The following is a 14,206-nucleotide window of genomic DNA, read 5'->3' as shown; positions in this document are numbered from 1 at the left end:
ACCCTATAAAAACTGTCAACTTAAAAGATGGACTCGATTTATCACATATAAAACTTTTAGTAAAGCTCAGTGAAGCCAGCTCGCACAAAAAGCACATCTGAAGTGATGAAGTGATCTATACTGAGATCATTTAACATTTATGAACTGAGGGAACAATTACTCTAACTTTTCATTTTTCACTACACAAAGTTTAGATCTGAAGAAAATCTTCTTCAGCAAGATCTTCTTCCGTCTGCATGTGGAGCAAAGACATATACAATAGCACTAAACTGTCTCAGATACACTCTACTGTTTACTAAAATGCTTGTTTTACTTCCCTTTCTATCTTTCTGTCTCTTTCTCTCTCTTATCCTCTTTCCTTGTTTTTCTCCCTCAGCTCTCTCTCTCTCTTTGCCCTTGTCTCTTCTCTGCTTCTCGTTTTCCTCTCTCCCTCTCTCTGTATCTCTCTCTCTCTCTCTCTTTCTGAGTGATTGATTAGAGGCTTGTAGACTGTACATGTGTGTTTATTTTAATAATGATGTTAATGGCAGTACTACAGTCAGCCTGCCAGAGTAGCCCTGTGTGTGTGTGCGTGTGTGTGTGTGTGTGTGTGTGTGTGTGTGTGTGTGTGTGAGTTAAAGTGGGTCTCTGATACTGATTCACACTGCATGACGCCACCACTCAACAAGAAGGGGAGAGGGAGAGAGAGGGAGGGGTGGAGGGGTCCAACATCTTGGAGAGTGTAAGAAGAGGGGAGCACAGTGAGGAAGAGAGAAACATCATGCAGAGAGCAGAAAGAATGAGGGAAAGACAGACAGACAGCGAGCGAGAGAGGGAGAGCGAGTGAGTGAGTGGAACACGTGTGACGGAGCAATACCCACTCAGACACGCTTGTTTCCACGGCGACAACATGGGTGCAGTGGTTGGCACACTGACCATGCAAACCAAACAGAGGCAGCCGTCCAGAGGTAAGACACACACATGCATGCATATACAGTCATACATGTTTGACCTGACTTCTGTCCACACATACTGCACATTCATACCCACAGGACACATGAAAGAGGACATGCGGCCCTCTGCATTCGCTCTGTGCTTTTCTATTTACTTTGTATTCAGTAATGCAACAAGTAGCCCTCTCTGAGCTCATATCTGAACACTCACAGCTCAGTTACGTCTGCCATCTGTTGAACGCTTAGCCGTCGTCTCTCAGATACATGCTCATGCATTTGTTTTCATCAGAGAGGGAGCGTATGTTTCGATGATAGAATGTGTGAGATGTCTAAAGTGCACATGCTTCGGGTATTTATCACTCCACTCACACACTCACTCTTTTCCTGCCTGTTACCTTGGAAGCGCTGTTGTCATGGCAACATAGATGTGGCAGTGTTGGAGTGTTTATGTATATGTGTGTGTGTGTGTGTGCGTGTGTGAGGGTGTGTGTGTGTGTGAGTGTGTGTGTGTGTGTGTGTGTTGTATTGTGTGCTTGCTGTGGGGGGATCTTGAGTGGTCTCTCCTGTTAAAAAAGTAGATGAAAAACAGGATAGAAATATGGAGAGAGACAGAGACAGAGAGAGAGAGAGAGGGAGAGAGACAGAGAGAGAGAGAGAGAGAGAGAGAGAGAGAGACATGCTTGATAAAAGATATAAAAGTCACCTGTTGCTCTGTATATTCTGATTTTTCTGTCTCTCTTGTCTTCTTGTTTTTTTGTTTTCTGTCCTCCTTTCTTTCTTGCTCTCTCTTTCTTTTTGCTTTACTTTTATCCTACAGTCTCTCTCTCTCTCTGTCTGTCTCTCTCGCTCTCTATTATATATATGTATATATATATATATATATATATAAATGCATATATCTTTCCCTCTTATCTTCTCTTATTTTATATCCTTCTTTCTCTCTCTCAACATTTTATATATTTATTATATATTTCTGTCTTCCTCTCTCTGTCTCTCTCTCTCTCTCTGCATTAAGTTTAGTCTCTGTGTGTGTTATAATGAGTTTGCTGCTTAATGACTCTGGCAGGTCTCTAAAGCTCTCTGGGTGTATCAGACTGTCCTCTGATGATGGAAAGCATTAGTTGTGCTAGTCAATGATGATGAACACTGTTCAGGCTATTAGAACTTGAGCTGTACTCAGTCAGCCTGAACATGAGAAGCATGCTGGACCATTAAAGTGGAGTATAAACAGCTTTCTTTGAGCATTTCTCACTAATTAATAGAGATGGCATAATGCCACTTTTCCCCCTTAATTCCTTTTTTCTTTTCCAGTACTGAAAACTGAATTGTCAGATACCCGCATACAGCCAATGTTTTCTCTTTAAAAGCTTTAAAAGGAGTTATTTTAATTGAAGCACTTCGCTTAGGATGAGCACCTAGCAGCACCATGCTAAAAATGCTCAAACACACCACTACCTCACAGAAAGAAATGCACAACTAACAGCACATCTTACACAAAACTGCAGCTTTTTATTTTTATTTTATTTTAAACTTTTTATTCAGTTCAGTCTAACAAAAACAAGCAAACAAAGCCAAACAGACAAAACAAACCCAAAAACATAAATAGCACTTAAAGTGCAAATGAGTGCAAAATTCGATTTTTAAGATTTAGAAGTATTAAAAGGAAATTTAAACTAAATTAAGCTACACATGATCACCGTTGTTTATATTTGGCTTACTTTACTTTAACTGTAAAGTATATTATCTTAGCTGTATTTTATCTTAAACTACGAGTAGTTCTGTATTTGGCTGTTACAGAATTGGATCAAATTTAGCTTCCCAGACATGAATTAAGCCTAATATTGGACTGAATTGAAATGCCAGTGAATGGTTTGCTCTTGAAAATGATTTTAGGCTACTGGGTACTTTGTCTGTACTTTAAAGTGTTGAAATATTATAAGGCACATATATACAGTGGGACAAAAAAGTATTTAGTCAGCCACTGATTGTGCAAGTCCTCCTACTTATAAAGATGAGAGAGGTCTGTAATTTTCATCATAGCTACACTTCAACTATGAGAGACAATATGAGAAAAAATATGAGAGGAAAATAATTATTTGGTCAATAACAAAAGTTCAACTCAGTACTTTGTAACATAACCTTTGTTAGCAATGACAGAGGTCAAACGTTTCCTGCAAGTCTTCACCAGGTTTGCACACACTGTAGCTGGTATTTTGGCCCATTCCTCCTGCAGATCTCCTCTAGAGCAGTGATGTTTTGGGGCTGTCACTGGGCAACATGGACTTTCAACTCCCACCACAAATTTTCTGTGGGGTTGAGGTCTGGAGACTGGCTAGGCCACTCCAGGACCTTGAAATGCTTTTTACGGAGTCACTCCTTTGTTGCCTGAGCGGCGTGTTTGGGATCATTGTCATGCTGGAAGACCCAGCCACGCTCCATCTTCAATGCTCTCTTAAAATCTCACAATACATGGCCCCGTTCATTCTTCCCTTAACACGGATCAGTCGTCCTGTCCCCTTTGCAGAAAAACAGCCCCAAAGCATGATGTTTCCACCTCCATGCTTCACAGTAGGTATGGTGTTCTTGGGATGCAACTCAGCATTCTTCTTCCTCCAAACACGTCGAGTTGAGTTTTTACCAAAAAGTTCTATTTTGGTTTCACCTGACCACATGATATTCTCCCAGTCCTCTTCTGGATCATCCATATGCTCTCTGGCAAACTTCAGAGATGCCTGGACATGTACTGGCTTAAGCAGGGGGACACGCCTGGCAGTGCAGGATCTAAGTCCCTCTCGGCGTAGTGTGTTACTGAGGATAGACTTTGTTACTTTGGTCCCAGCTCTCTGCAGGTCATTCATCAGGTCCCTCTGTGTAGTTATGGGATTTTTCTTCACTGTTCTCATGATCGTTTTGACCCCACAGGATGAGATCTTGCATGGGGCCCCAGATCGAGGGAGATTATCAATGGTCTTGTATGTCTTCTATTTTCTTACAATTGCTCCCACAGTTGATTTATTCACACCAACCTGCTTACCTATTGTAGATTCACTCTTCCCAGCCTGGTGCAGGTCTACAATTTTCTTCCTGGTGTCCTTCGACAGCTCTTTGGTCTTAGCCATGGTTGAGTTTGGAGTGTGACTGTTTGAGGTTGTGGGCAGGTGTCTTTTATACAGATAACGAGGTTAAACAGGTGCCATTAATACAGGTAACAGTGGAGGACAGAAGAGCTTCTTAAAGAAGACGTTACAGGTCTGTAAGAGCCAGAAATCTTGCTTGTTTGTGGGTGACCAAACACTTATTTTCCACCATAATTTACAAATAAATTCTTTAAAAATCCTACAATGTGATTTTCTGGATTTTTTTCTCATATTGTCTCTCATAGTTGAAGTGTAGCTATGGTGAAAATTACAGACCTCTCTCATCTTTCTAAGTAGGAGAACTTGTACAATCAGTGGCTGACTAAATAAATTTTTGCCACACTGTACAATCACTTCATAAAGTGGGAAGTTATACAAAATGTCTATGTAGGTTTGCTGATCATACCGTATCCCTCTGACTCAGGTTAGTCTTTGGAACTATTGCTCCAGGTCAGTTCAGAGCTACTTTGGCTGTGGTCTAAATTTGGAAACACTTTACAATAATGGTACATAAATAACATTAATTAACAGCATTTCATGCTGGGCTTCTTACAGCTTGATTCGTTTAGCACCATCCAAAATAGTTCCTCTACACTATAATATGTCACTGTACGACTGTACAAATGTTTATAATATACTGTGCAATATAACACAAAGAACACTGGATTGTATCTCCTCATCCTCTGAACATGCACTGGAACATTCTCTTGGTCTTTTTGGCTACTTTTAGATCTCATTCCATTAGCTGTAACACAAATATGTAATATTTTCTCTTTAATATTTGTTAACAGCTCTGCATACACTGCTGACTTACATGTTATGTGCACTCACCACCACAGATTCCTCATGTGTGTAACATACATGGAATGATGTAACTGATTTTGATCCAGTTGAATGCTGTTCATAGTGAAATATGGCAGGCAGTGATTCAGTGGTCTCTCTGCTGACAAACACTAATCTAATTAACACGTTTTGCTGTCCGTGCCTGATCAACAAGTCCTGATGAAGCTGTACTCAGGCTAATTGCACTGTACGCCCACAAAGTCTCCTCAGACTTTGATCTGAGCGCGTATCCATAGTAACAGCTGATCGTTTCTGATCAAATCCTGAATTACAGTGACAAACATGCATTAGTACTGTGAGCATGAAGGGACTGTGCAGGTACAAACAATATAAATGTAACCTCACATGTACATGTACAACAGTTTTACGGCATCTTAAACACATTCTTTCCAGGAGAAAGTACGTATTTGTAGCTTTCCATTCACAAGTACTGGTGTGGGGTACCACCCCAGTGACAAGAAGATGCCATTTCAGTGACAGGTTTTAGTACGTTTTTTCAGAGTGTAGCAGTGATGAGTTCAAGGCTGAAATGATCCTCTTGAGCTTTGAGCCTTCTGGCCCTGATGGATGTGGCTGAAACAGCTCTGAATGTAAGAGAATCATTGTTGTCTTGTTGTTTTGCTGTGCTTCGTTGTGTTGTGTGATTCCGGATGTGTTGGCCATGGATGCTGGGTGCTTGTTGTGTACATTTTCGAGGCTGCATTATGCATGTTTTCATCAGTCGCTCCAGGCTTTGTTTGTTCAAAAGATTTTGTGCTGCTTTCTGATGTTTGTAGGTGATCTGAGGGATATGTTCATTATGTGTGTGTGTGGAAGAAATATATTCTACATGGTTGCTCCATCAGTGGCAGTGGCTTTTTCTCTGGTGAATATTTCACATCTTCAATCACCACCCACTCTGTGCCTCCAGCTACGCTATGTCTTAATCTCTCTCTCTCTCTCTCTCTCTCTCTCTCTCTCTCTGTTTCTCCATTTCTCACTCTTTCTGCCTCTTTCTCCTCTCTATTTCTGCATTGCTCTTTCTCCCGATTTTCTCCTCTTCCTTATTCTCTTTTCTCCTCTCTGGCTCTCATCTCTTTCTGCTCATTTCTGTCTCTTTTACTTTCTTTCTTGCTGCCTCTCTCCTCCTCTCCCTCTATCTCTCTCTCTCTCTCTGTCTCTCTCTCTGTCTCTCTGCCCTCATGTTACCCTGGCCTTAAAATATTCTTTTAAAACTGCTTCTCTCTGTTCCCCTTTTTTTCCAGCCTCTCTGTGCCTTCCTCTCTTTCACTTTCATCACCCTCTCCCTCTCCCACTTTTGATAGATAAGGGCTTGAGTTCGCTCTTCTGCAAGTGCTTATTAAGTCCTTCCTGTAGGACATACTTAATGACGCTGTTATGTGGGCTTAAGTGTGGGTGGGCGATTATGTGGGTGTGTGTGTTTGTGTGTGTGGTGTCTGTGTAAGACTGCGAGACACTCTGTTTGTGCATATATACATTAATACACACACACACACACACACACACACACACACACACACACACACACACACACACACACACACACACACACACACACATACATACATACAAGTCAAAGGAAAAAAAGTAAATAAGTGAAGAATACAGGAGTTTCCAAAATTGAAAATCAAAGAAAAATAAAAGAACAAAGAAATATGTATCCTTTAATGAATAACTGGTAGACCACCCAAACATACTTTAAAAAGTATTCCTTAAAGCTCTAATCTTTGAGAGAGAGAGGAGAAGCTCCACTCTTACTATAGATCTGAAAAAGTCCACAGGTGTTTCTGTCCATTCTTCCACTGTGAGAAGACAACTCAAAGTTTTGAGTCTGAAAGGATGTGTAGCTGTCAAGAAGCCCTTACTGAGAACTGGAAACAGACAATAAAAAGAAAACCTATAAATCAAAGAAGCTGCTGGTGTTCTCAGAGCAATGGACTGACCACTCCAGAGCCCAGACCTCAACCTCACTGAATGTGAGAAACAGAAAATCCAACCAGGTTCTAAGACAGAACTTTGGAGGTGTGGTAAAATGTCCCTGCAGATTTTGTTGAAAAAATGAAAGCAAGTCTCTGGAAAAATAAAAGGGTGGAGACAATAAATATTAAACAATATTATATTACAGTTGGGGCCCTGCGATGGACTGGCGACCTGTCCAGGGTGTATCCTGCCTTCCGCCCGAAGATAGGCTCCAGCATCCCCCCGTGACCCTGACGGAGAAGCGGCTTAGAAAATGGATGGATGGATGGATGGATATTACAGTTGGGTGTGTGTGTGTGTGTGTGTGTGTGTGTGTTTGTGTGTGTGTCTGTGGGGGTGGGTGGACTGGTACAAAGGTGTGTGCACATTTGTGTGTAAGGCATGAGAGAGAGTTTCTCTAGTGATGATGTACAGTATGCAGCAGTCTGTATTTTAACTCCATCTGGAGACACTTCAGTATTCATAACTCAGTGTTCATAATTCATTACCTCAGTATAAGCAACATTGTTTCTATGCCTTTGTTACAAAAAACAGGGTGAAAAGCTGCACTGTAAAAAATGAGAAAGGATAGACATTGAATGAAGTAGTTGTGAGATTTAAAGGAATAAACTTTGCTTTTGCTTATCTGAATTGTTATTTTGCTTTGCCTCGTTTTAATCAAAATATTTTTTTGACTTAACAGTATGTTAAGTTTTTGAATAAACAGTTAAAAGACTGAGGCTACACAAAGTCCATGTCTTAGGTTGAAAGATGACATATGTTATAAAGTCCCAAATGTAGTGTTGTACTAGAGTCTGAACTCAGTCTCAAGACCATGAACTAACGACCTTCGTCGCGTCTCAGTCTTGACATAGTTTGGACTCAGTCTTCTCTCTGTCTTAGAGTAAAGTGGACTTGGAAATTCTCCATACTAGCTGAGCACAGCGCCTCTGTCTGAAAGCTGAACTTTTTTTCATCGTCACAGAATTACTGAATTTAAACAAAACCTGCAAACAGAATAAAACAGTCCTTTGTCAACATGTTGAAATAAAATCTTTTTGCTGTTTGTTGATAATCTAATTGATTCCTTTTTGAAGCCTAATTGGGTATTATTTGCTGATGTTTATTGGTTCCAACATTCAAACATCCCCTGAGAGCAGATCATAATGTTTATTATTACTATGTTTTCATCTACTAATAAAAAATGGATATGTACTGTGTGGTTTAGATTCAGACTTTAGGAGGTGATTCTGAATAAGTTTTAGAGAAGATGAAACAGAGACCGTCTTCACCATTCTATCACTGCCATCAATTGTAGATGATTATTATTCATTAATATTTATCATGTCTAATGAAAGACAAATATACACCGCTCAAAAAAATAAAGGGAACACTTAAACAACACAGTATAACTCCAAGTAAATCAAACTTCTGTGAAATCAAACTGTCCACTTAGGAAGCAACACTGATTGACAATCAATTTCACAGCTGTTGTGGAAATGGAAAGGCAAGAGGTGGAAACTATTGGCGATTAGCAAGACACTCAATAAAGGAATGGTTCTGCAGGTGGGGACCACAGACCACTTCTCAGTACCTTTCTGCTTTCTGGCTGATGTTTTGGTCACTTTTGAATGTTGCTGGTGTTTTCACACTCGTGGTAGCATGAGATGGACTCTACAACCCACACAAGTGGCTCAGGTAGTGCAGCTCTTCCAGGATGGCACATCAATGTGAGCTGTGGCAAGAAGGTTTGCTGTGTCTGTCAGCGTAGTGTCCAGAGCACTGCCAGAGCCCTGCAAAATTACCTCCAGCAGGCCACAAATGTGCATGTGTCTGCACAAACGGTTAGAAACCGACTCCATGAGGATGGTATGAGGGCCCAACATCCACAGATGGGGGTTGTGCTCACAGCCCAGCAACGTGCAGGACGCTTGGCATTTGCCAGAGAACACCAGGATTGGCAAATTCGCCACTGGCGCCCTGTGCTCTTCACAGATGAAAGCAGGTTCACACTGAGCACATGTGACAGACGTGACAGAGTCTGGAGACGCCGTGGAGAGCGATCTGCTGCCTGCAACATCCTTCAGCATGACCCGTTTGTCAGTGGGTCAATAATGGTGTGGGGTGGCATTTCTTTGGAGGGCCGCACAGCCCTCCATGTGCTCGTCAGAGGTAGCCTGACTGCCATTAGGTACTGAGATGAAATCCTCAGACCCCTTGTGAGACCGTATGCTGGTGCGGTTGGCCCTGGGTTCCTCCTAATGCAGGACAATGCTAGACCTCATGTGGCTGGAGTGTGTCAGCAGTTCCTGCAAGATGAAGGCATTGAAGCTATGGACTGGCCCGTCCGTTCCCCAGACCTGAATCTGATTGAGCACATCTGGGACATCATGTCTCGCTCCATCCACCAACGCCACGTTGCACCACAGACAGTCCAGGAGTTGGCAGATGCTTTAGTCCAGGTCTGGGAGGAGATCCCTCAGGAGACCAGTCACCACCTCATCAGGAGCATGCCCAGGCATTGTAGGGAGGTCATACAGGCATGTGGAGGCCACACACAATACTGAGCCTCATTTTGACTTGTTTTAAGGACATTACATCAAAGTTGGATCAGCCTGTCGTGTGTTTTTCCACTTTAATTTTGTGTGTGACTCCAAATCCAGGCCTCCATTGGTTAATAAATTTGATTTCCATTGATGATTTTTTTGTGATTTTGTTGTCAGCACATTCAACTTTGTACAGAACAAAATATTCAATGAGAATATTTCATTCATTCAGATCTAGGATGTGTTATTTGAATGTTCCCTTTATTTTTTTGAGCAGTGTACAATGAAAGTCTTTGTCTTGACTCGGACTCAATGTGTCCAAGTCTTGGTCTTGACTTGAATTCTCCTCTAGCAGTGTTTACTACAACACTACAACAGGAGTGATGATGGAACTCTTCTTTGAAAGTACCAAGTACATGATTTCACATCACAAACATGAAGTGATTGAAGTGTGAACAAGGCGTGCAGTAAGTGAACGCTGTGTTGTGTGCGTGACCTCACAACACACTACTGTGTTAATTGGTACTAGTGATCTACACCCACTGACCACTTTATGAGAAACTGGAAATTCTTGGACAGTGGCCTTGCAGTGACACTGACTCATAAAAACTGTAGTAAAGCTCTAGAAACTTTTACCAGCACCACACGCACCACTATACCACTAATACATCAGTGTCACCGCTCTGCTCAGAGAATGACTGCTGATGAATGAGGTAGAGGGAGAATAATAAATTGTGCAAGACAACAGATGGACTCCTACATATTAGACCTATGAGTTAGGTCGGCCTCATAAAGTGGTCAGTGAGTTGAATTGATTAAAGATGCTTCTCAGAAAGTAGATGGTGAGTATAAAATATGAAGAAATATAAACTCTTATTACCTAAATCTTATTGTTCTTAATTCCTTATAGACTCATATTGTTGAGCTGTCTTCTTACAGTGGAAGGATGGACAGAAACACAAAAAAAATTAGTTTTTCAGATCTGAAGCAAGAGTGGAGCTTGATTTCTCTTCTTTCTCAAAGATGAAACCAAGTCTTGTTGTTAGAAGTCTTTTAATCATTTTTGAAATGTGTGTGCATAGTATAGACCATTTACTCACTATGAAATATTTATGAAATATAAAGGGCAGCTGGCATTTTCAAATAGCTTCATAATATTTTAAAACTGACAGAGAGCAGAGAGAGTGAGAGAGAGATACACGGTCAAGGAAAGATACAACCCTAATTCCAATGAAGTTGGGACGTTGTGTAAAACATAAATAAAAACAGAATACGATGATTTGCAAATCCTTTTCAACCTATATTCAATTGAATACACTACAGAGACAAGATATTTAATGTTCAAACGGATAAACTTTATTGTTTTTTGCAAATATTCACTCATTTTGAATTTGATGCCTGCAACATGTTCCAAAGAAGTTGGGACAGGGGCATGTTTACGACTGTGTTACATCACCTTTCCTTTTAACAACACTCAGTAAGCGTTTGGGAACTGAGGACACTAATTGTTGAAGCTTTGTAGGTGGAATTCTTTCCCATTCTTGCTTGATGTACAACTTCAGTTGTTCAACAGTCCGGGGTCTCCGTTGTCGTATTTTGCGCTTCATAATGCGCCACACATTTTCAATGGGAGACAGGTCTGGACTGCAGGCAGGCCAGTCTAGTACCTGCACTCTTTTACTACGAAGCCATGCTGTTGTAACACGTGCAGAATGTGGCTTGGCATTGTCTTGCTGAAATTAGCAGGGACATCCCTGAAAAAGACGCTGCTTGGATGGCAGCATATGTTGCTCCAAAACCTGTATGTACCTTTCAGCATTAATGGTGCCTTCACAGATGTGCAAGTTACCCCTGCCATGGGCACTAACACACCCCCACACCATCAGAGATGCTGGCTTTTGAACTTTGTGCTGATAACAATCCAGACAGTCCTTTTCCTCTTTGGCCCAGAAGACACGACGTCCATGATTTCCAAAAACAATTTGAAATGTGGACTCGTCAGACCACAGGACACTTTTCCACTTTGCGTCAGTCCATCTCAGATGAGCTCGGGCCCAAGAAGCCGGCGGCGTTTCTGGGTGTTGTTGATATGTGGCTTTCGCTTTGCATGGCAGAGTTTTAACTTGCACTTGTAGATGGAGCGACGAACTGTGTTCACTGACAGTGGTTTTCTGAAGTGTTCCTGAGCCCATGTGGTAATATCCATTACAGAATGATGTCGGTTTTTAATGCAGTGCCGCCTGAGGGATCGAAGGTCACTGGCATTCAATGTCCTTTCTGCCTTGCTGCTTGCAGAGATTTCTTCAGATTCTCTGAATCTTTTGATGATATTATGGACTGTAGATGATGAAATCCCTAAATTCCTTGCAATTGCGCATTGAGAAACGTTGTTCATAAACTGTTGGACTATTTGCTCACACAGTTGTTCACAAAGTGATGAACCTCGCCCCGTCCTTGCTTGTGAATGACTGAGCCTTTCAGGGATGCTCCCTTTATACCCAATCATGACACTCACCTGTTTCCAATTAACCTGTTCACCTCTGGAATGTTCCAAACAGGTGTTTTTTGAGCATTCCTCAACTTTCCCAGTCTTTTGTTGCCCCTGTCCCAACTTCTTTGGAACGTGTTGCAGGCATCAAATTCCAAATGAGTGAATATTTGCAAAAAACAATAAAGTTTATCTGTTTCAACATTAAATATCTTGTCTTTGTAGTTGTATTCAGTTGAATATAGGTTGAAAAGGATTTGCAAATTGTCGTATTCCTTTTTTTATTTATGTTTTACACAACGTCCCAACTTCATTGGAATTGGGGTTGTATATAGAATATATGAGAGAATACAGTGGCTGCATGTCTATCTGATCCTGAGCACACGCACTGTTTGAGTCGCCTCTGTACTGTAATGCACAGATTATGTTAATTCAGATTATGCAAAACAAGCACTTTATAACCAGGATTACTGGGATAAATATAAGTACTGCTGTAGAGAGGAGAGAAGAGAGAGAGCAGAAAGGAGAGAGAGCAGAGTTATATTGGGAAAGTGTATAATAAGCCCTTCATTATGTGAAGTACCTATAGAGAGCATTAAATGCTAATGTATGTGTTATGTAATAGGAGTCAGTGTCTGTATACAGTATATATACATATGTGCATGTGGAGGCAGGATATTCTATATTCTATAAATAGAGCTTATAAAGTCTCAATTTAAGTGATATTGTACCTTTTTTGGTGAAATCTAAAAATGCCAGCTTTACATTTTGGGACAATAATGTGACAAATAGAAAAGGTTCAGAAAAATATAATAATTTACACTGAAGTTAAGAATCGTCTCCTTTCTTACATAAAGTCCCCATTTTGTAAGTTTCGTTCTAACAATGATAAGATAAATGAATATGCACTCACTGGCCATTTTGTTGGTCAGGACCTACAGGACCACCACAAAGTAGGTATTATTTGGGTGGTGGATCATTCTAAGTACTTTAGTGACACTGATGTGGTGGTGGTGTGTTAGTCTGGGTTGTGCTGGTATGAGTGGATCAGTCACACTTTGTTGGTCCATCTTATAGATGTAAAGTTAGAGATGATAACTCATCTGTTGTAACGGCTAGTTTTATACATGGAGAAAAGGGGCACTACACAGGTATACTTCACAACTGAAGGTGCAAACCACATAGGGACAAAACTAACCTTAAAGCAGCACTATGAAAGATATTTTGTTAAAATTAAAAAAAAGTATCATTACTGGGCCAGGAAAAAAGTCTAAAACATGTTTTGTGTGTGTGTGTGTGTGCACTACTGTAAGTCACAGTGTGAAGCCTAAAAAATTATTTGAAAGTCAGAAGTGTCTGGTCGAATGTTGCAGGAGTATTTTAAACTACATCATACATCGTTACATAGTAAGGTTACATATACAGGCTCAAAAAAGAAGATCTGACATGATGTTTAGATCTCAAATGCTAAATCAATATTATACTAATGAAGATATGATGACATTCACATTCACAGTAAATTATTCATGTATATCTTTAGTTGACATGTCCTTCAGCAAGTATTGAGATCTCTCTGGAGTGCACTTTAAACCATTATCAGATTCATCAATCATCGGATTCATCTGTGAAGTGGAACGTGTAACGGTGGGGAGCGAGGAGGTGGACGCATACGCTGAGATAAGCGACTTTTATTATGGGCAAATCCAGGGTCATGGTCAAAACGTTCTAGGTTCAAACAGCCAACACGAACAGATCGGGTTGCAGACATGATAAACTACACAGAACCTCAAACAAGAACCAAACACGAGAATACAATACATACATCCAACAAACAAAGGGCCAGACTGGGATTAAAACAAAGAGCACATGGACTAGACCAAAACACAACACATGGACAAAACTGGGAGGGGCCAATCACGACTTTTTTAAGTATATTTAAAAAGCTTTGACTCAGGACAGAGTTTACTGAGTCAATGTAAATTGACTGGGAGGGGCCAATCGTGACAGATACAATTATGATCCCTTAATCTTATCACCCAGCACATATTATAGCTTTTGGACCAGAACCTTCAGTGGTGAACCATAATTTAGTATTGTTTTTTGTGTGTGTCATGTACATTGTGCTTCTACGTGCATGTTTATAGTGTTCTCTCTTAACAGGCTCATAGGGAGTCCAACACAATGATGGTGCTCCTTAAGCGATACCTGATGGGAGTAAATGAATGTCAGTTATAGTTCTTTGTCCCCATCTAGTGGTCAATGTGCAGCATTGCTGTGAGATAAATTACTTCAAACAGACCT

The 14,206-nt window shown here is 40.8% G+C and overlaps 1 protein-coding gene across 3 annotated transcripts in view; it reads left to right on the top strand.

Annotated features, from left to right (window-relative positions):
* LOC108438820 (Kv channel-interacting protein 1) overlaps positions 1–14,206 on the top strand; it is a 73,214-nt gene that overhangs the window by 44,966 nt on the left and 14,042 nt on the right. Inside the window, exon 1 of one of the 3 annotated variants that reach the window (XM_017716889.2) lies at positions 707–947. The exons of the other annotated variants lie outside the window; for them this stretch is intronic. Within the exon in view, the coding sequence (XP_017572378.1) occupies positions 890–947 (58 nt within the window). The 5' untranslated portion in view covers positions 707–889. Of the gene's footprint in view, positions 1–706; positions 948–14,206 lie in introns of those variants that run through there. 3 annotated transcript variants of the gene reach the window in all.

The sequence above is a fragment of the Pygocentrus nattereri genome, chromosome 11 (assembly GCF_015220715.1).
Source record: "Pygocentrus nattereri isolate fPygNat1 chromosome 11, fPygNat1.pri, whole genome shotgun sequence".
Lineage (NCBI taxonomy): Eukaryota > Metazoa > Chordata > Actinopteri > Characiformes > Serrasalmidae > Pygocentrus > Pygocentrus nattereri.
The sequence above is the reverse complement of the archived record's forward strand: the minus strand, read 5'-3'. Positions and strand labels throughout refer to the sequence as shown.